Raw genomic sequence first — 21833 nt, 5'->3', positions numbered from 1 at the left:
TTTACAGTGCATATAAAATTACACTCCATTACGGTTATTATTATCCGAGTCACTATCATTCGAGTCCAAGTCCGAGTCACGAGTCCTTGACTTCGAGTCCGAGTCCATGAAACAAATGCAAATCAAGTGTTAGATGTTGGGAGAACAGTTTCCCTAACGGACGTTGTCTGATAATCCCTCAGGAAAAATGCACAAATAATAAAAAATAAAAATACAAAAACAAAAAGATTTATAATTTATTTTTTCTAGCTAGATTATTCTATTCGCATGCCTTTTTCAACTTGTCTGTCACTATCTTCTTTTCTTTTGGAATTGGAATACTGTTTGAATGGACCTGAAGTTTATAGATAAGCTTTAAGTTCTAGTTTGTGGATGTTCTTTTGCACTTTGATAGAAGCTGTGATCTGGACTACAGAGCCGGTGTAGTGTTAGAAAGTGGTGCGCTGTCAGATTTTGGTACAGGTGCAGTCAATTGTGATCTGATGAGTGTTTTCCTATTGTCAAAAAGAGGTACATTTACCATTAATTACACTTTTTTTTTTGCAAACTTAAACTGGAAACAGACAACTCATTTCTCTAAAAAGAAAAAAACAATTCACAAGAAGTCCCCCGCAAAGTTGCACAAGTAAAAAAAATGTACAAGACCCAATGTATTGCATATGATAAATATTCTCACACTACTTTCTTAATGGTGGAAAAATATGATAACATACCAGATTTGAATGGGCGCTTCCCTGCTTTCTTAGCAGAAGTTGTTTAGTAATGCGCGGGCAAGCACAGTGCACTGAGTACCACGTTTTAACGTGTACCTGAAAATAATACTACACAGGTAAGAAATTAAAGTTACTTTCACCTCTGACTATAGCATCTACTTTGACTTAAATTCTTGTAAAATCTGCCAATCTGTTTTAGACTTTGCCAGAACTGTATATATACGGTGTTCTTAAATAATACATTTATTATTATTTGTTTTACAAAACAGGAACGTTATGTTTCACTTTCATTGCATTTGCACTTTTATTAGGTCTGTAATACAATGATGCACTTACGAGATTGTGCTTCAGTTCATTTGATTTCAAATCATGTATTTTTTCTCTTTTGTCTTTTACCCCCAAAAATATTACATTTATGAATTTCACCTTTGTGTGGGTTCATAATGAAATAAAAACATGAAGCTCACACAGACAGATTTCTAGGCTGACGCTGCACAGCGTATTGTTAATGTGTTTTTCCCGCATCCATAATAAATTATTTTCATTTTGGTAAATGAAGTGGTGTGACAAAGAGCGAATGAATCCGAATCAACAATCTCCCTCTCGACCTGTGAGGACACTGTACAACAGGAACTGCGTGCCTCGTACTGAATGGGTGGGCAGTTCATTCCGGGGGCAGTTGGAAGCTGGCCATTCAGGAAGGGGGCGACGTCACGGTACCAGGAGTCCTCGCCCTAGTACAGTGAGCGAAGTTTCAGTCATGAATTGGAGGAGACGTGATTGAACCAGCTATTGGAAGGGGGCGGGGCTTAGGGTACTTTAGGGGCGGCGTGACGCCATGATCGGTTCCTTTTCTGTGGTTAATTGGAGGAAACAAGGACCGGAAATGTGAGTGGAGTGTTTTATCCATTGATAAACTGTCTGTATTTGTCTTTGCCAGATGGCTAATACAAAGCCAGCGCTAAGCCCGGGCCTGTAAATACACACCACCACTGCTGAGAGCACCACACCTGCACAAAGAGTCTGGAGATGTGTCTGGACAAACAGTGTGGAGATGTGTTTTTGTGTCTGTGTTGCGTGTTTGTGTTTGTCTTTTTATTTCGGGGCTGCAACCCCTTTTGTTATATGCTGGCAATACCCATTGTTGGGTAGAGCCAGCCTTATTATTTGACGGTCTCAAACCGAGAAAAGTGCAATATTAAAGTGCTGTTTAACTTTGTGTCTGTCATTGTTGGAGACCCTGCCTCACCTGTATACCTGAGCACTGCAAACCACTCGTTCACAAGTGGTATTAAGTTATTCTGTCATTCTTTTTTTGCTATTAATCAGTCCTTCTGTGTGGCGGAGTGTCCCGCCCCTATTTATTATTATTTGTATTTTTGTTTGCGGCGCGGGTAAAAGCGCCGCGTCTTTTATTATTATTTAAAAACCCCGTGAGGATGCATGGCTGATCAGCTACTGATTACTTAAATAGCTGACAGTCATGCATCCTTACCAAACGCGTGCAGACTCTGGCCGGGGGATAATAAGATAATTACCAACTAGTTAAATCCCTCGGCCAGAGTATATAAACCTGCAGCTCTCTGCATTTGGGATTGAGAGTGTAGAGGAGAGTACGGGAGAGCGGAGAGAGGAGAGAGAAAGCCACATTTGGAAAACAATTGCTAAAACGTGCTGGATTACCCAGCACATCACTTACTTGTTTGTTTGTTCATTCGTTTGGCCCTCGTGCCCTTTTGTTTTGTGTTTTGTTGGTTTGTTTAATATTTTGTTTGTTAATAAATACGCTGAGTGCTACTGCACTCAGCTTCACCCGCCCATCCACTGTTTGTGATTCAGTTACTTCCTGGTCCGTGACGTCATCACCCTCACCACTGCGAGCCAGACTGTCACATTCTGTCATATCAGTTTGATATATCTGCCTGTTTGACGGTAGGCAGTTTTCGATTTGAGACTTTAGTGCCTAGTTTTACACCGAATTTGCCAGGTGAATTCATTGACATTGCTTGCAAACAGTGACGGCGTGTGCTGGGAACGAGTGGAGATTAGAAGGAAAGCACAGAATATTTACTCACACAGCAACTTTCTGATATGAATTAAGAAGCTCTAAAAGTATGGTTATAACATGATTATTCTTTTTTCATTGATTTTTGTTTTTAGTAAACCCAAAAGTATTAAGGTGACCAATGTTCTATTGTTTTCAGTGCAAACGAATAAATTAATATATTCCAAAGATGCAGGGAGTTCAGCAGAATCAAATTATGTATTTTTCAAGAATGCCGTTTTAGAAATGTATGTCTACCGTACTTAAAAAAACTTAGAACACAGTTTAAAGTAATAAAGAAAAATAATTACTTACTTGTTTATCATGCTGACATTATTTATTCCTTATAAAACTTCATGCAAATGAGGGGAAAAAAGAAACTTGGTCTGTTATGGCTAAAATAGGGTTTGTGTGGGGGGGTGTTTACAACCAGTTGGATTGTGTGGGGGTGTGTTTACGCTGCAACCTAACTCGCTTCCAATTTCTTATTCTTACTATGATTGGCTGCAAAGACACCAGGGCTAACCAGTGGTTGGATAATGTTTTGTTATGTGGGTTTTTATTGTGCAGTTTCCTAGTAATTGTAATATTACTTGTGTAATTGAAAATAAAAAAGGACTCATTGTTAATATCTCCGAATCACAGAGCCCAAATGTTCGAGTCAGAGTCCGAGTCACACGAGGCCGAGTCTGAGTCTTTTGTGGCCGTGACTCGAGTCCGAGTCCCAAAAAATGTGACTCGAGTCGGACTCGAGTCCTACAAGTCTGTTATAATTTCAAGAAAAGGTCTTTTGAACTATTAGGGACACTTGGTATGGGTATGAATTATTCTTTTAAAACATTTTAAAACTCAGAACTTTAAATCACCCCCACGGCCTCAATAGGGCTCTCAAACGTGTCTTCTCTCTAGAGTGTAACCATTAACCAGTACCCCTGCAACACTTCCCATCCACCCCAATTAGTTCTATGTGGTACTCCATACTGCTGTATGTTGTACATCCACTGGGGGCAGAGTGTTGCAGGGGGACTTATCAATGGTTACAATCTGGTGTACTAGCTGAACTTGAGAGGACTGTTGAAGCCACATGGACACTTTTAACTTCTACGCTTTAAGAAGTGACAAAGATGTGATGGCTGAAACAAGAAGAAGACTAGCAGTTAAGATGACTGTGATATCGTGTTGTTCTGGACCTGCTGTCTGACCCCCCCCCCCCCCCCCCCCCCCCCCCCCCCCCCCCCCCCGCACACACTGTCTCACCATGGCCTCCATGCGTGCGCGCCGCTCCTCCTCCTCTTTCTTGCATCTCATGTTCTGCAGGTCTTGCTGAGCATCGCTGAATGACTGCAGGAACATGTCGAAGATCCCAAAGAACTCATCCGGCTGCATGCGGCCCTCATCCTCCCCAAAGTGCCTCAGGGCCTTGGAGAACTGCAGAGCGAGAGACGGCTGGGGTCAGGACAGGCTCTTTGAATCCAATGGACTGAGATGTCAAGCTATTACAGCACTACTTAATATAGTGACAGAGTGATGCAACGATAAAGCAAAATTCTAACAATAAGTTAAAGATAAAAAAAAGGTTCTAATTTCCCCTAGCGGAAGAACACAAAACCGAAAATGCACAAAAAATTAAAAATGAAGCAAGAACAGGTTGCGTATTCCGTATCTTGAAATTGACATTATAGTAATACACCAGTACCACAATCGCTGGTAAATCGAGAAAAAAGCAAACAACAAGCACACATTAACAAAGTGTGAGGGATCCAGTCTTGCTGCTCAGACATTTCAAATCCCCCTGATCCTCCCACGCTAATGTCTTTTACCACTGGTCCAGCTCTGTCCAAGGTAATGCCAAGTTTCTTTTTCATGGTTAGAATCAAACCCGCCATTCACTGGGAACACACAGCCGTACAGGATTACTGCATTATGCAGGGTCCATTGGAGGGCACTGGAGTTCCAGATCTGAGTCACCAGCACTCTGTCCTCTCAAGTGCTGCCAGCTGCTTTCATGTGGAAATGCAAGACGACTGTGTGGCCTGTCCTGCTCAGCAGCCAGAGCACTGACAAAGCCACAAGAAACAGCATGGACCACTTGCATTACAAAATATTAACAAGGGGGTTCAGTAAATCTGGGCTAATATGTACTACCATCACTTTGTAGATTACACATTTTCCTATATGAAAGGCACACATTATGTTACACATGTATTTGATTTTTAATAGCATTTTTTCATAGTTTTTTTAAACAATATTATCTTGCAGTTTTTAAAAAAAAAAATTATCTTGCAGTCCTTTCCATGCTGTACTGTCCAACACCGAATTTGAGTCCTTTTATGAAAAACTATCTGACCATATAGTTTTTGTAGACAATGGAGCATATATATATATATATATATATATATATATATATATATATATATATATATACACATATTTTCTACAGAAAAAAAAATGGTTGTCATTCATTTTCTTTAAAGTGGAGACTTAATTCCTTAATTTTTCATATGGAAAAATCTGAGATCGAGATTACAGCAATATATAATAGATACGATTTACTGGAATTATTTTGGTAGCACCGTACTTTAATAGGAAATTTCTACCATCCTTATTTCATGATGTTTAATATCATTTTACTGGCATGTGTGTTATGTACTATTCTCTACTGCTGTTTCTGCTTGGGTCATTGGTAACCAGGATTACTATGAAATATCCTTCTTCTGAGAATAATTTCTAATGTGAGGTGGTTTAAGAAATAGCCACTAGGGGTGTGCATCTTTGTGCCCCCTCTGCAACTGTGAGTTAGTACACGGAGAATCTCTATACAATACCGTTTAACGAGAGCAGAAATTACAGTTCCATCCCTAGTGGTTGTTTCTAAAACTATCTCACGTCAGAAATATATCTTTTAGGAGTCTTTTCAGAATAGGATATTAAAGTTGTTATAATCTTCAGAAAATGACGATGGTATAAATGTATCCCTTTAAAATTAAATTTACTGTTTAAATCTGATTTACAAGAGAAGTAACCAGAAAACTGCATTTGCAAAGCAAAACCATGTTCTGTAATGCTCAGTACAATTAAACCGAAGTCTGGTAAGACAGACAGTTACAACCTTTTTTAACTTTCATCTGTATTTGCATTAGTGGACTACATTCCCTTATCCCTTCGGGGGACATATCAGTCAAGAAGGAATCAGGTGAATTTTAATTTCACCTCAGCAGACAGATGCAATATCCTGAGGGATTTTATCGAGTTGGAATAGATCACAGGCGCAATAATACAGTGAGAGCTTGTATATAAGCATCTTCTTGCATGCAAATGCATGTGTTTATTCTTGCAACCGGACCTCAATCCTGACCTGAACCTGGGCCAGTTTAAGATTTCCAAAGTCATTTAACTTGTGACCAGGAGTGCTCTCTGTTTATTGTTGGTGTTAAAAGTCAGGGCCGGCAGCATGTTTTTGTGGACCCCGGGCAATGGAATGCCCGTGGCCCCCCCTCCCTCCACCTTAACCCCTAAATCCCACACATGTTACAGAAATAATCATTTTTAAATAAGAATAGAACATTTGACAGGGTACTTACTGCAGTTTCTTTTAGATTTTCTTTTTTTGTAGTCTTTTCCTTCCGTTTTTGACATCAAGATTTGTGTTACTTTTTATCTGGAGGTTCCAGAGCCTCAGCAGGTTTCATTTTTGATGGTTTAAAATCGTAAAATTATAATAGGCGTTTAGGCATTATGATAATAATAGACGTTTTGATAATGAGGCTCAACAAAACGCTTGTCAAATGAAAGTCTTGGAAAGTATGACGGATATGTACCAATTATAGAATGTCTTTAATTGGCACATTTGTATAATTGTATGTCGAGATCAGCCAACAGCTTTACGAGGAACTGGGGACGACGAAAGCCAATAGGGAGTGAGAAGAGGCGGGACTAAGGGAACAGAATATAAGCAGGAGATCTGAAAAGTTTCACTGCACTGCACTCATACAGTTTAGTTTAGTGAAAACGTTTCTAGCCCTAGGCTGTTTGAGTAGGATAGCCGGGACAGAAATAGTACATTTACTCATATTTGCAATTTTATTTCTGTATCTGTGTGGGCCCCCCTTGGGCGTTGGGGCCCTGGGCGCTTGCCTGGGTTTGCTGGGTGCTGACGCCTGTCCTGTTAAAAGGAAGGGCTGGTCCTTTCCTTTACCCCACATTAATCCTCCTATCAATAAAGTAAAAGCATTGCTGCCAGGGCTATGAGGAGTTCTAGCTAGAAAAGCATTCCAAATGGCAGCCCACGCTGCAGCTCTGGGGTTTCAGAGTGAGCTGCCAGGGAGAGGGCAGCGAGGGCGAGCGGGACCAGGAACACGTGGCACTCGAACAAATACTTACTAGTTTCCTAATGGATACCCAGCAGGGAGGTATATAAAACAGGTGCACAAGTTTACATTAGTTAGATTTAATTAGAAGTAGAGAACTATCGTTTGATATAAGAAATGTTCTCCTATCTTATCAATTCTGGGAACAAAAACATGGTTGGGCTAGGCCAATTACAAGAGGGGAGATCTGCTTGTGGCATCAGTCTCCAGTTTACCAGCACCCCGGTGTGGTGTGTCTGTGTGTCCTGTATAGACAGTACCTGTGCCTGGAATTCCATCAAGTGCTACAACTGCCAAACTGTATGCTCGCACTAAAACACATATTTTAAAAAAAGATGTCTAAATTGCTCAAATATAAGGAGAGGAAAAAAGAACCCAAAGAAGAAGAGAAAAAAGCCAGATTACATGCACTTAGCAGATTCTTCACAGATTGTCAAACAGCTGTCATCAATTTGAAGACTTCTCCTATTCACATCCTGCAGCACCCCTGCCCTGGTCTACAGTTCCCTGCCAGCTTTCCTTTGCCAGCTTCCTGATCAAGGAAGCTCCTTCCCCTGACTCTCAGCTCCACAGTTTTACTGGAATTCAAAGGGACCGCAGAAAAAAGAGCTAGAAAAAGTAACGAAGACCAAGCCAGTTTGACTTGGAAAGTATTTTGTCTTTGACAGCTTCCCTCTCCTATCCCTCCTTCAAGCTTACTCTATTCCCATTTCCCAAAAGTGGGATTATTACAAAGGATAACGGAGCACAAATTGGAATAACAAATATCATGCATTTCTGCTGCGAAACTAACAAGGAGCAGTAAACCGATCCCTGGGTCTGTATGGTTTGCGTTTCAGTTTATTTGGAATTCGTTCAGAGCTGCCTGTTAGTTGTCAGTTACACAAGCCAGGACACATCCCTCCTCTACTTCCTACAGCTACAAAATGATGGAAAATCACAAGGTGGCCAAGCTCAGTGCTCGCCCTGCCCTGGCCAAGAACAGTGGAGCTGGGCAGGGTTGAAGGAGGGAGGGGGGCCACTCCCATTGGAGCTCTGGATACAGTCAGAGTAACCTCTAGTTCAGGGTTTAGCTGACAGGTTGTGCTTGCATTTTTACTCTCATACTCAAAATTCAATGGCAAATACAAAGTTCAGAGTTCAGAATTAGTTGATGAAACCCCTTAACCTACAGTTATTCCTCACACAACTTTGTCCAGCACAATATCTGGAAAGCCCCTGGCAGCTACAGATTAACTATGGTCAGTAATCATTCTAGTGGTTTGAAGATGGGTTTGATAGTGATCATCTGTATTTCTGAAGCTGCAGCTGGGAAATGCATCACACATAACTTCAAACCCTCAATCATTTGTAAGGTAAAATGAGGGAGGCAGATGCTTCTGTCAATTCCGTCAACCTGGAAATCGCGGAGCAAAGACCACAGTGTCTTTAAGTAAGGACTGCCACTGAGTGTGGTCAGAAGCGACTTGTGATGGGGGAAGAGGATTAATACACACACAATGGGGAGGTAGAGAGCAGGTATATGGGTAGGCATTCTGCAGAATGGACAAACACTTTCCCTCTTCTCCTGTCTCCCCAGCACTTTGTACTTGTTCTGTTAAATGATCCTGCCCATACTTTTCAACTTTTGTAGTGCCCAATTTAGGACAATTGCATCACACATCCATTATGGCTGACTGACTGCTTTGAAGAAATGTTAGCAATTCTGCTGTCTTGTCTAATGGGTGAAGTAAGCTGTAATGCTCTGTGCATGTGTCTGTGTTTATGATAGGAACATCATTAACCTGTCAGTGTCAACTGCTGGAAGTGTTAATACAGAGGGACAGCTGTGAGTTCTGGAGAGATGTGAATATATATACTGTGTATATATATATATATATATATATATATATATATATATATATATATATATATATATATAGACAGATTATTTACATTACCTAAAGATTTGCAGCTGCATGTGTGAGGCCTGGGACCACAAAATTCATATTTTTACAGTAAATTTGGATTCTTTAATAATAACAGATGCATATTTAGATATATATGTCAACTGGGGTACAGTAATTCAAAAACTGTTGATAGCTACGTTATTAAACAAATGTGTCTAGTTTGGAGTAGCTTCATCACATGATAAGCAACGTGTCTCAGTGAAGAGTATATAAAACCCTAAACTGTAATGTGACTGCATATTTTTTTACAACACAGACTATAAGGAAACATGTTTGTAGGGAGCATGACAGTCGGTGCTTGACTTGTTAGTGCACCTGTGTCTAACTCCAACACACTAAGAGATGAATGGAATATGCCATGAAAGTTTGATCATCAGATCTTGGACTTTCCATTGATCTGATATAATGACTGATCCAATGTAACACATGTTATATTTTCAAGTAGGGATGCACCAAATCCAAGTTTTTGGGATTCGACCGAATACTGAATCCATCTCAAAAGATTCGGCCGAATACTGAACCGAATACTGAATCTGCAAAAACAGTCAAGAAAACGGAAGGAAACTGTTGAATGAAAAACAGACTGGCAGCTACTAACAAGGGACGTGCAAAATCTATAGTTTATTACCGAATGGAAATATATCCCTGAATAAGATTTCAGTTTGAAACGTACATAATTTACAAAGAGCGCAGGTGAGTGCAAAGTTATCTATAATAATGGTGTTGCGCTATTTTGATAGATATTGTTTACTTTATAAAAAAATTCAAGCAATACAATTAATCGTTGTTACGAGGCTCTCCGGGTAGAATCGCCACAACAATGAAACAATTAAATACATTTACTGAATTGCTGAAGTAATTCACACTCACTTTACATGTCAAATACATTGCAGTTTAGAGAGGCGAGTTAAAAAACCTGACCTGCCTTAAAATGTCCAGAGATTCTGGAGCCTGTTGACAACACTATCTGAGAGCTATGAGGAAGAAATTACCATGATGAGTGACCTGAATCTCCCTGCGAAACCCACGTTGATTTAAATGCACCGTGTGTGTAACACATAACAAATAGGCTATGAAACAGTTTTAAAATTATCTTAATAAAACACAGCAGTTCCCAAATAGTTCAACTTGTATTGTACATTTTATTTACTAAAGCATATTGTTCCACAACGTCTTGCACATCTGACAGTTGTAAAGTTACAACAAATATATATTTCTGTGCGCCGATTTTTTTTTTTTTTTTAAATCTCAGTATGATCTCTAGAAGACGTTTGACAGGCAAAGCGACAAAGCACAAAAGTCTACAACAGTTTGCCAATACTATATATTACATGTTTACTGCATAATAAATAATAATAATAATAACTTTACTCCATGAAAAGTGTGATGTGAATGTGCTGTTGCATACGGGGGTATGTTTGCATTCAGCAGCTGTGTGTGTTTAGTGTGTGCGCCACCAGTAATTTAGAGAGTCGAGAGATGCGACAGAGTTCAAACGTGTTCTTGCTATTAAATACAAAAGTTACGTTCAATACCGGATTTGTGTCTTTTATTTAAAGAACTGCACACATTGGAGGGATGTATTAAATTGGATGTGCATCTGGGCGGATATATAGGATTCGGATTGAGTTCACCGAATCCTTAGTATCCGAAACCGAATCCTGGATTCGGTGCATCCCTATTTTCAAGTAATAGCCCAACAGGAACCTTGTGGAATCTAGTGTACTTATAAAGTGTCCAGGCCATGTCGTTCTCTAAACTGAGCGCTAGAATGAACCAGTCCACACATTTCATGAGGTTTTAATGGGTTTGGGTTTAAGATTAATCATTAATTTGCCCTTCTAGGTTTTAAATTTTTATTTGAATGTTTCAAATTTGTTTTTAAAAGGGAACAGTTCCTACGTAGAGGGGACAGTGGCTCTTTTGTCATCAAATCTTCAACAGCAAGCTGCGGTTTCCAGTGACGCTTAACTGGACTTTTATGAGAACCACCATCCTTCAAAAAAAACCCCAGAAGGATGCCACTGTGATGTCAGTCCACTCTCTCGTCAGCACTAAAGACTTCGGCCCCCCACCCACAGCTTACCCCTCAAGTCAGAGCTTTGTCTTCCCTCACACTGGGTCATTGAGACCCCGCAGGCCACACCCTCACAGTTTCCATGAAACTGTGGGTGGGTGGAGACAGGGCAAAGGAAAAGATTAATTCATCACTGCTTCCTTTCATGTTTCCAAGCAAGAGAGTGATTGAGCCAAAGCATTGGGCAGCCGCTCAAAAGGAATACATCTGACGAAACAAAAAGGTAAAACAAACAGACTGGTTTCCCTGGGATGTTTTAGTCATTAGCAGAGAGCAGCTACATACAGAGGTCCTGTCTCTCTTTTATTTCTTTCTCTCTCAGTTTCTTATTACTTGGCAGTGTATGTGCTTGGCAGAGTTCTCACAGGCTGATAGTAATGCTGAGTGGACCGTTTGATAGAGAATAGATCCAAAAGACGTGGTTCGAATACGAAAAAAATTAAACATTATCTGAAGCAATAATGAGCGCAGAAGTATCTCGTCCTCTCTCATGTTCCTTGTCTTCAGGTGATTAATTGATCCCCTTTTTAACATCACTGAAAGCAGTGAAGTGATATCCACAAAACAGCAGGTTTATAAATGTCAGGTCCGCCGATGTTTAGATCATTAAATACACTGCAGTACACCGTAGCATGGCTCATTCACCACACTTACTTCTCTAGACCAGTAGTCAAGTAATCTAGAGCCATTTAAGTGTAAACTACCAAGTAGGATTATGCACCATCATTTTCATATAATGCAGACTCTTCACATCTGTTATATAACATGCGCCTCTTATATAATACCCCATCAAAAACACCATAGTATACAATATAGACTATATATTATACTATTAATGCAGTATAATACCCACATAAAAATATTTGTAAAGGGGTAGGGTTTTATATTCTGAAAATTACAGCATACAGGACTGAACGGTGTGGGAAATCATGTGCGTACTGGCATGACAATCACTAGAACATTCACACTACAGAGATAATGTTGTTAGGTAGTTCTACTGCTGTTCTATGCATAATAACTGATCTACAAGGCTTGTCACATGATCACCGGCCCAGTATATCAGTCGTTACCTTGTCCTTGGCCTCGCCCAGTTGATCCTCCAGCTCAGAGAAGCTGAAACTGGCCACCGTGATGAAGTTTCTCACCACCGGCACAAACTTGTCGCCTCTCTCCGGTTCGCTGCTCTTCTGGTACTCCAGCTCCTAAAAACAGCAGACAGAGGGCTCTTTAAAGAGTACAATACAGAAGTTCATCATGATAGTAGGTACAGGTCCTAATAAAGTGTATATCATGGTGTATTTGGGAGTTGTGTGCAAGTGATTTGGGTTAATGTGGATATACAGTAATCAGCAGTCCTGCATGTTGTATGGGGCCGCTGTGTTGTTTAGATTGGGGATACCCTGGAGCTGATCTATCTATCATCACCCGCAGCACATCCAGTACATGAGGGAGCTGTTTAAAGCTTGATGTGTTCCCCGGCATAAGAAGTCGACACAAATCCAGATGTGAAACAAAACAACTTAGATTTTATTACTCAGGACTCTTTGCTGCCTTTCTTTCTACTCTGTTCTTGCTCATGTCCTGTTGGAGCCGAGACACGCCTAATGCCCCCGCCCAGGAACACAGTAACACACAACAATAGGTTCCGCACATTTTGCTACAGGAGCTGCTCTGGTGCATTCACTGGGGTTAATCCCAGATGTTTCTGGCAAAAAAGGAAGTGTGAATTAGCTACTTCATTAGTTTCAATTACCGGCTTCTATGTGCTGCAGCTCGGCTGTCCTCATTGACAGCTCCCATGTATCTAAGCGACCTACTAGTGCACGATCTTTGAGCTCAGATGGATTTACAAAGTCATTGGGAGTCATTACCACTCATAATGTCAGCCTGGGGGTAGTTGTTCATCAAACACACACATCCTTCAAAGGGAGCCTGGCTGTGTGTTCCCTTGTAAACATTTATCACAGTAAATTTGCAGTTTTCCTATGCTTTTCCCACGGTTTTACTATGCATTCACCACAGTTTACCATGGTTTGCCATGTTTATTAATATACTTTACCATACCTCTCTGAGCTTTACAATGCTTACCTATACTTTAACATGCTCTCACTATGCTTTATCAAACTTTGTTATGTTTTTACTGTGGGAAACTCAGGGTTGGCTCAGTAATGGTTCTTATAAGAAGAGGCTACTCACCACTTCAAGATCCTTCAGGCCGCTCTTAATGTGGTAAACCTCCTTCTCCAGTTCAGCCAGGCTGGGGACAGAACCAGTGGACAGTAGATATATATATATATATATATATATATATATATATATATATATATATATATATATATATATATAATGTTCCAATTCTTCTGACTATCATTTGGTACCAATGGTGGTTGACCACAATGCTATCACACTGAATTTTGTACAGGTGTTGGCAGTCACATGTTTTGGGGTAAAATGAAGAGCAATTGTCCCACAGTCATTCTGCATTGGTAGTAAATTGGTAATATTTGAGGCACCACTGGACCTGTGGGACTGAGTGGGAAACTGGACAATAAAAGTCCCACCCTAGTCGTTGTACATTCCTAAAAATGAATTACATTTTGGGCTTGATCATTGAATTCTTTGGCATATATTTAAAGATGAGATGATTAGCTGTTCAGGGATATCAAGGTATTTATTAAGTAAGTAGTGGAATTAAAGGGACAATAAATGTTCTACCCGAGTCATTCTGTTCCAAAGTCAGTGACACCATAGCAAGTCTATATATCCATTATTCATGTATTCATCCCTTTAATAACAAAATAAACAAACTAGCAAAAGCAAGCCCAGTTTGAACTCACTTGACTTTAGCAGCTTCTGGAAGCCTCTGTAGGTCTTGCTGTATATTGAGGATATCAGGGTAACTCTTTTCAAAGACCATTATCAAATAGTGCAACATGGTGATATTCCTGGACAGGAGGAAATAAACACAGTTATTCTTAATGCAAAACCATTAAATCAAGGAAAAAACAGGCTACAGCAAAACTATCATAACATTATTTAATACAGACCCAGTGGTCAACCATGCTTTACCAAAGTTTTACCAAGCTTTCCAATGTTTTACCATACATGAATTGTGCGTTCCCTCTGCTTTACTACACTTTGCTAAACTTTTATTATTATTATACTGAGATGCTAGGGACCATACATTGTTTTTACAGTCATCTACATTAACCCTTTTAGTCCTGAATTATTTTTGTCGAGCTGAAGGACTACCTCAGACTGGGACCTAGGAGTCCTGTGAGGTTCCAACATGATTCTGAATGTTAATATACAGTGTAAAGATGAGGTGGGACCGTGAGGTCCTGCCAGGAGTGAAAGGGTTAATCAACATAGTACATATTGTACCTGTACACGTAAATAAATAATATCCCTTGGAACCAACTGTCTGAAGCCTTTACTCTCTTGCCCTGCCAGTTCCACCAGTCTATCTCTGCTTTACTAGGTGGCTCAGCTCACCCCTCTATGCTATGCCAGAGGAGAGGCTAGGTGCTGATAATAATATAATATTCATGCTGTATCTGTATCTAATAATACCATGGTCCCTCTCAATCACCAGTACCAGAAGTGAACACGTGAATCCCCGTACTTGTCTATACTGGACTTGGTGTCAGCGATTTTGTTAAGGCTGTAGATCTTGAAGCCATAGGCGTTGCCTCTCTGGCCCTTGTTCATGAAGTTTCCAAATGCCAGCACCACCTCCAAGACTTGCTTCAGCCTCTTACTGTGAATGACCTCCCGCGAGGCGGTCAGGATCGCTGCGGAAGGACAGTACAATTTTCACAACTAGATATATATCACAAGGGGGGAGGTATGTGCAACAAAACTAAAACTATGAATTCAGACATATTACCTTAGATGTCTGCAGCAATCATTTAACTTTGAAAGAAATAGTCTCCAAATATAAAAAGACCAGTTATCAAACCACCTTTTCATATTGCTGGAATCATGGTATTGCTGGAATCATGAATAATAAACACATGGTTTGAAAACTACAAAAACAGGCTTTAGAGAGCTGGAAAAATAGAATTGTACTGCAATGACTAAGAATACAGGCCCCTCTCCCTCCACCTCTCCCTTCTCTATCTCTGACTCACTTTCGCTCCCTCTTTCTTACCTTCCACCTTGGGCTTGACTTCAGCAAGACGCTCAGCAAACTTCTTCTTGAAAAACAGGGCCTGTAGCCTCTGCTGGTAATGGTCAATCCTGAGAAGACGTGAATGTCAGAGGGAACAGGGAACACAAAAATGATCTCAATGGCTTTCATAGCTCAGAGAATGTCTTCAGTACCTGCAGGCCCAGTATGTTGGATAGGTAACAAATAGACAAAGTTCTCAAATTTGTTGGTACCCTTACAGCTCATTGAAATAATACTTCATTCCTCCTGAAAAGTGATGAAATTAAAAGCTATTTTATCATGTATACTTACATGCCTTTGGTATGTCATAGAATAAAGCAAAGAAACTGTGAAAAGAGATGAATTATTGCTTATTCTACAAAGATATTCTAAAATGGCCTGGACACATTTGTTGGTACCTCTTAGAAAAGATCATAAATAATTGGCTTATAGTGATATTTCAAACTAATTAGTTTCTTTAATTAGTATCACACATGTCTCCAATCTTGTAATCAGTCATTCAGCCTATTTAAATGGAGAAAAGTAGTCACTGTGCTGTTTGGTATCATTGTGTGCACCACACTGAACATGGACCAGAGAAAGCAAAGGAGAGAGTTGTCTGAGGAGATCAGAAAGAAAATAATAGACAAGCATGGTAAAGGTAAAGGCTACAAGACCATCTCCAAGCAGCTTGATGTTCCTGTGACAACAGTTGCAAATATTATTAAGAAATTTAAGGTCCATGGAACTGTAGCCAACCTCCCTGGGCGCGGCCGCAAGAGGAAAATCGACCCCAGAGTGAACAGAAGGATAGTGCGAATGGTAGAAAAAGAACCAAGGCTAACTGCCAAAGAGATACAAGCTGAACTCCAAGGTGAAGGTACGTCAGTTTCTGATCGCACCATCCGTCGCTTTTTGAGCGAAAGTGGGCTCCATGGAAGAAGAACCAGGAGGACTCCACTTTTGAAAGAAAAACATAAAAAAGCCAGACTGGAATTTGCTAAAATGCATATTGACAAGCGACAATCCTTCTGGGAGAATGTCCTTTGGACAGATGAGTCAAAACTGGAGTTTTTTGGCAAGTCACATCAGCTCTATGTTCACAGACGAAAAAATGAAGCTTTCAAAGAAAAGAACACCATACCTACAGTGAAACATGGAGGAGGCTCGGTTATGTTTTGGGGCTGCTTTGCTGCGCCTGGCACAGGGTGCCTTGAATCTGTGCAGGGCACAATGAAATCTCAAGACTATCAAGGCATTCTGGAGCAAAACGTACTGCCCAGTGTCAGAAAGCTCTGTCTCAGTCGCAGGTCATGGGTCCTCCAACAGGATAATGACCCAAAACACACAGCTAAAAGCACCCAAGAATGGATAAGAACAAAACATTGGACTATTCTGAAGTGGCCTTCTATGAGTCCTGATCTGAATCCTATCGAACATCTATGGAAAGAGCTGAAACTTGCAGTCTGGAGAAGGCACCCATCAAACTTGAGACAGCTGGAGCAGTTTGCTCAGGAAAAGTGTGCCAAACTACCTGTTAACAGGTGCAGAAGTCTCATTGAGAGCTACAGAAAACGTTTGATTGCAGTGATTGCCTCTAAAGGTTGTGCAACAAAATATTAGGTTAGCGGTCCCATAATTTTTGTCCATGCCATTTTCATTTGTTTTCTTATTTACAATATTATGTTGAATAAAAAATCAAAAGCAAAGTCTGATTTCTATTAAATATGGAATAAACAATGGTGGATGCCAATTACTTTTGTCAGTTTCAAGTTATTTCAGAGAAAATTGTGCATTCTTCGTTTTTTGTGGAGGGGTACCAACAAATTTGAGCATGTCTGTAGCTGCCATTACCTCAGCCAGTTAGGCTGGTCAACATGAACTATAAAAAGAAATGCCAATACCAAGTTTTATACCGTTTGGGGTATTTGGTCATCAAGGGGCCCTGATTCCCCCAATTTTTCCTGATGACCCACCATAAACAGACTGATCGCAACTAGCTCTCACAGAGAAGGGCGACCCCTTCCTAAATGATTTAATAATAATACATCACATGCAGTCTTAAAAGGCTGCGATTAACAATCTTTAAATTGTATCAGATGTGGTTTTTGACCCTGCAGTACTTTGTTTTATTTATTTCGAGCAGTGGACAGCAGTTTTAATAGTCCCTCATCTCCTTAAAATCTAAACCATATGCTCATATACTTTTTCATGTTACAGACATCTATATCAAGCTGTTGCTAAATATAACCCACTACACTATATCTGGGTCAACATTTATATCATGATTTAATCCCATGGGATAAATATACATTAGTATTATTATTATTGATAAATAAGCACAGAATGCTTATAAAGAAAATAAAGATTGTCCCACCCAGTTGTTTTGGAGATAAAAAAGAGAGTGAGAGTGTCAAGATATATGGACTTTGCTCGTTGATGTCACCAGTATAAACTGTACAAATAGGCCCCCATTTCATAGGAGTTGGAGCCATTGCAGGTTTTACTGTTTCTTGTCATTTTCTTCTTATAAACAAAGTAAAAGCTCAGGTGGACTGGCTCAAACATCACTGCAATGGGAGTATTATTAAGCTCACAGTAAGCCCTGGAACAGCTCAAGGCACAATGCAATGGGAGTCTCATTTCCTGAGTTGTGTGGCCCTGGGCCCTGGGTCTCCGGGCAGCCTCACCTGCTCATCTCAAAGAGGAAGCGGTCAGCTCTGGCCATGCGCTCAATTTCGTGCTTGTGCTCTTCCAGGAGGTCGATATCGCTCTTCTCAGGAACAAACTTCAGCAGCTGCAAGCAGGAAGAGACCAATGAGACAATTGAAAAAATCATTCCTTTCCTATCAAAAGAGCTCTTAATGTGCTCATCATAAGCAGCAAGTTGGCCACTCATCTGCTGCTATAACTAACTAGATAGTGTCTGCTAGTATCTAACTTTCTCATTTCACAAGATCATCCCACAGATTCTCACTGAGATCTGGTGATGGGGCAGGCAAGGTTTCTACTGTATCTAAATATTAGGTAACATACAGTTGTGCCTGCAATATGGGATAGCAACCAAGACCGTTATCCACAGATACAGGTGGGCCTAGTTTGAAGAAAACTGCAGGCATTTCTTACACCTTCATGCTTTTCGTGATCCATCTCCAGACCCTGAGATAAACTTTTCTAGGTGTACCAGGATTTCAGTATCCTTCACACAAAAGGATCCCAGGTTTTAATTACGTGCAACTTGTACAAACAACAACAACTGTATCCACACCAATGCAGAGAACCACAGATAGACATGAATGTATTTTACATTAAAAACAAACAAGTAGTGCAGCACTGTGGAGTAGTGGTTAGGGCTCTGGACTCTTGATCAGAGGGTTGTGGGTTCAATCCCAGATGGGGGACACTGCTGCTGTACCCTTGAGCAAGGTACTTTACCTAGATTGCTCCAGTAACAACCCAACTGTGTAAATGTGTAATTGTATGTAAAAATAATGTGTAAAAAAATAATGTCATTGTATGTAAAAATAATGTGATATCTTGTAACAATTGTAAGTCGCCATGGATAAGGGCGCCTGCTAAGAAATAAATAATAATAATAACAAACAAACAAACTTAGATATTGCATTACCTGTTCCAGCATGTCTTTGGCAAGGTCCTCCTGCTCATCCATTTCTAAGATGGCTCTTCTGATCTCCTCGTTGGAGAGCTTCAATCTGGGAGGGAATTAAAAACTGGAGTTACAACATCATCACTGAAACCCTCAAACCACCACACACTGCTGCCTCAAACACTACACTCCCCCCCCCCCCCCCCCCCACACACACACACACTGCTGCCTCAGACACTACACTCCCATCACACACACACACACACACACACACACTGCTGCCTCAGACACTACACTCCCCTCACACACACACACACACACACACACTGCTGCCTCAGACACTACACTCCCCTCACACACACTGTGACAGAAATCTAATGAGTTCTGGTTGTAAATCTCCCTCCTGACCTGTGAGGGCGCTAAGTAGCGAAAAGGAAAGGCTTTGGACGGGTTGGCCTGACAGTTAATTTCCTGGGTCGGGAAGTCAGTCAGCCTGGAAGAAGGCAAGACTCGTTGCAGGAACGTATTAACCCGGAAGGTAAACGAGGTAGCAGCTGCAATCGTTTACCAAGGGGTCATGCATAATCGCATAAAGGGGCCGGAGAATTGTAAATCTTTTCCTTCGCTTGGTTTTTATTGAGAGACTGGAAGGACCGTGTGAGACGCAGAGAAAGCGTATGGGAAAATACTTGTGAGTGTTTTGTTTGTATGTTCGTGTCTGTTTAGTAACTGTCTGTGTTTTTGTTATATAGCACTAGACGGCTAAACACGAATCTGGAGCTGTCGTCAAGAGCCAGCACAAAACTGGATCAACACTGCACTACCGTCACGATTAACACTGTTATCAGCACTTGTTCACAAGTATAGCACGTATTATATTGCACTTCACCACAAGCACTGAGAGCACTCACTTTGGACTTGTGATCGTGTGTGTGTTTAATTGTGTGTGTTAGTATTGTGCTTATTATTTACGGGACTGCAACCCTTTTTCACTACTGTGCAATACACATTGTTGTGTATTGCCAGTTCATTATTATTTGCTGACTGGTCAACAGACCATTGGATTAATAATCATTAAATCAACCATTTCACCCTTTGTTGTCTGTTTGTTCTTGGGATTACTGCATCCGCACCACACCTGCTATACACCTGCTACTAATTACCACTTTGCCACACACACACACACACACACGCACGCACACACACACACAGTGCTACCTCAGACACTACACTCCCCTCACACACACACACACACAAACACACACACACACACTGCTGCCTCAGACACTACACTCCCCTCACACACACACACACATACACAAACACACACACACACACACAGTGCTGCCTCAGACACTACACTCCCCTCACTCTTACACACACACACACACACTGCTGCCTCAGACATTACACTCCCCTCACTCACACACACACACACACACACACACACACACACACACTGCTGCCTCAGAGGCTACACTCTCTCTGTGAATGTGTCTACACTTTGTGAAAGACACATTCACAAAGCCTTTTACTCCAAAGCTTATTTCAAGTTTTGTAACTTCAATGGGTGTAACTCTGTTAAAAACAAGGCGGCCAAAACAATCTTGATGCAATCTTGAGAAATAGGGAAGAACATAATAAATACAACATTGTAAAACTAAAACCTCTGTTAAAAAACACAATTATTTTCACAACCCATGCTCATTAAACACCTTGCATGGGGTCTTCGTGCAGGGGAGTCAGAGATACTGGATGGTCCACAAGATCCACAGGCTGATCTTTAAGAAGAATAGCCTTTGACTTTACACTGACATTGCAGTTTGTTACAGCCTCCTGAGAGAGATCCACCCTCTGACTGGGTTATTGATCAATGGCAAAACCCAGGCTGTCACAATTGTTCCTTGTATTATTTCAATGGATATTGTTCTTTAGAGAGTGGTGAGGGTATGGAATGGATTACAGAGCCACGTTGATGCTGAATCAAATCCTAACGTATCAATGTTTGAGATCAATCAGCTACTAGGAATGGCCTCTTTTGGTTCGTAAAAGTTTATGATGTTCTTATGTTGGGGTTTTCATTATGAAATCAGATGCTATCTTCACTTTAAAGCATTCTATTTCCCAGCACAAGAAAAGTCTTTGTGTACAGTGTGTATTGTTTGTAAAGTGTATTTTATGTTGATCTGCTCTGAAACGTGCTTTGTGAGACCTTGGTCTCAGTGAGTAAAATCACAGTTCACTTAAATAAATAAACATAGTAAGATTAATAAAGGAAATTCTGACATTCATTCAAATAGACAAGGGAGTTTCAAGTTGGCTTTGTGCCTTTTAGATTTTGTCATAAGCTATTTGAGAGTCTATGTATTTATTTTCACCTGTAGAAATGTTACAGTACTGTACCTTCCAGGAAGTTGTATTCTTTATTTTAAAAAGAGATACGGCAAACCCCACCGAAAATATAGAGTGACTTTTCAAATATTCATCTTAATAATATGGTTCTTTTTAAAAATGGTTATAATAGCTCTTAAAAACAGCCAGAACAACTGGTACAATCATCCCTGTTCGGAGTGTACACCTGCCAGGTACTGTACATACTTGGAGAGCAGGATGACGCAGTTCTGGGCTCGGCGCCCATCGATGACAGACAGCTCCTTGACCTTCCGGGTGGTCAGGTAAAGCTCGTCCATGGAGCCCATCTCCTTTTGCTGTAACAACACAGGACAGCGATCAGAGTATGCAACTGGTGTGGAGCACAGAGCTCAGCCTGCAGCAGGAACGCTAAACTATCCATAACTTCAAAACAGAAATCTAAGGTAATACTAGAAGAAACTATGTCAAGTAGACAAATACATGTTTTGGCTGGTGTCTTCTTCAGTGTACACTGTGCAATGAAGAATGCACTGGCGGGAAACATGACTTA

The 21833-nt window shown here is 40.6% G+C and overlaps 1 protein-coding gene across 4 annotated transcripts in view; it reads right to left on the bottom strand.

The window, feature by feature from the left end:
- The window catches only part of LOC117411099 (disheveled-associated activator of morphogenesis 2-like), a 129286-nt gene that overhangs the window by 6486 nt on the left and 100967 nt on the right, over positions 1-21833 (bottom strand). For all 4 annotated transcript variants that reach the window (XM_034018204.3, XM_034018206.3, XM_034018205.3 and 1 more), the window contains 9 exons: positions 21509-21618; positions 18932-19016; positions 17994-18100; positions 15304-15392; positions 14776-14944; positions 13988-14095; positions 13347-13407; positions 12221-12352; positions 4015-4185 (listed from right to left, as the gene is read on the bottom strand). In XM_034018204.3, the coding sequence (XP_033874095.2) occupies positions 4015-4185; positions 12221-12352; positions 13347-13407; positions 13988-14095; positions 14776-14944; positions 15304-15392; positions 17994-18100; positions 18932-19016; positions 21509-21618 (1032 nt within the window). The remainder of the gene's footprint in view (positions 1-4014; positions 4186-12220; positions 12353-13346; positions 13408-13987; positions 14096-14775; positions 14945-15303; positions 15393-17993; positions 18101-18931; positions 19017-21508; positions 21619-21833) is intronic.

This window comes from Acipenser ruthenus, chromosome 6 (assembly GCF_902713425.1).
Source record: "Acipenser ruthenus chromosome 6, fAciRut3.2 maternal haplotype, whole genome shotgun sequence".
Classification (NCBI taxonomy): domain Eukaryota; kingdom Metazoa; phylum Chordata; class Actinopteri; order Acipenseriformes; family Acipenseridae; genus Acipenser; species Acipenser ruthenus.
This window is presented reverse-complemented; position numbering and strand designations above follow the sequence as displayed.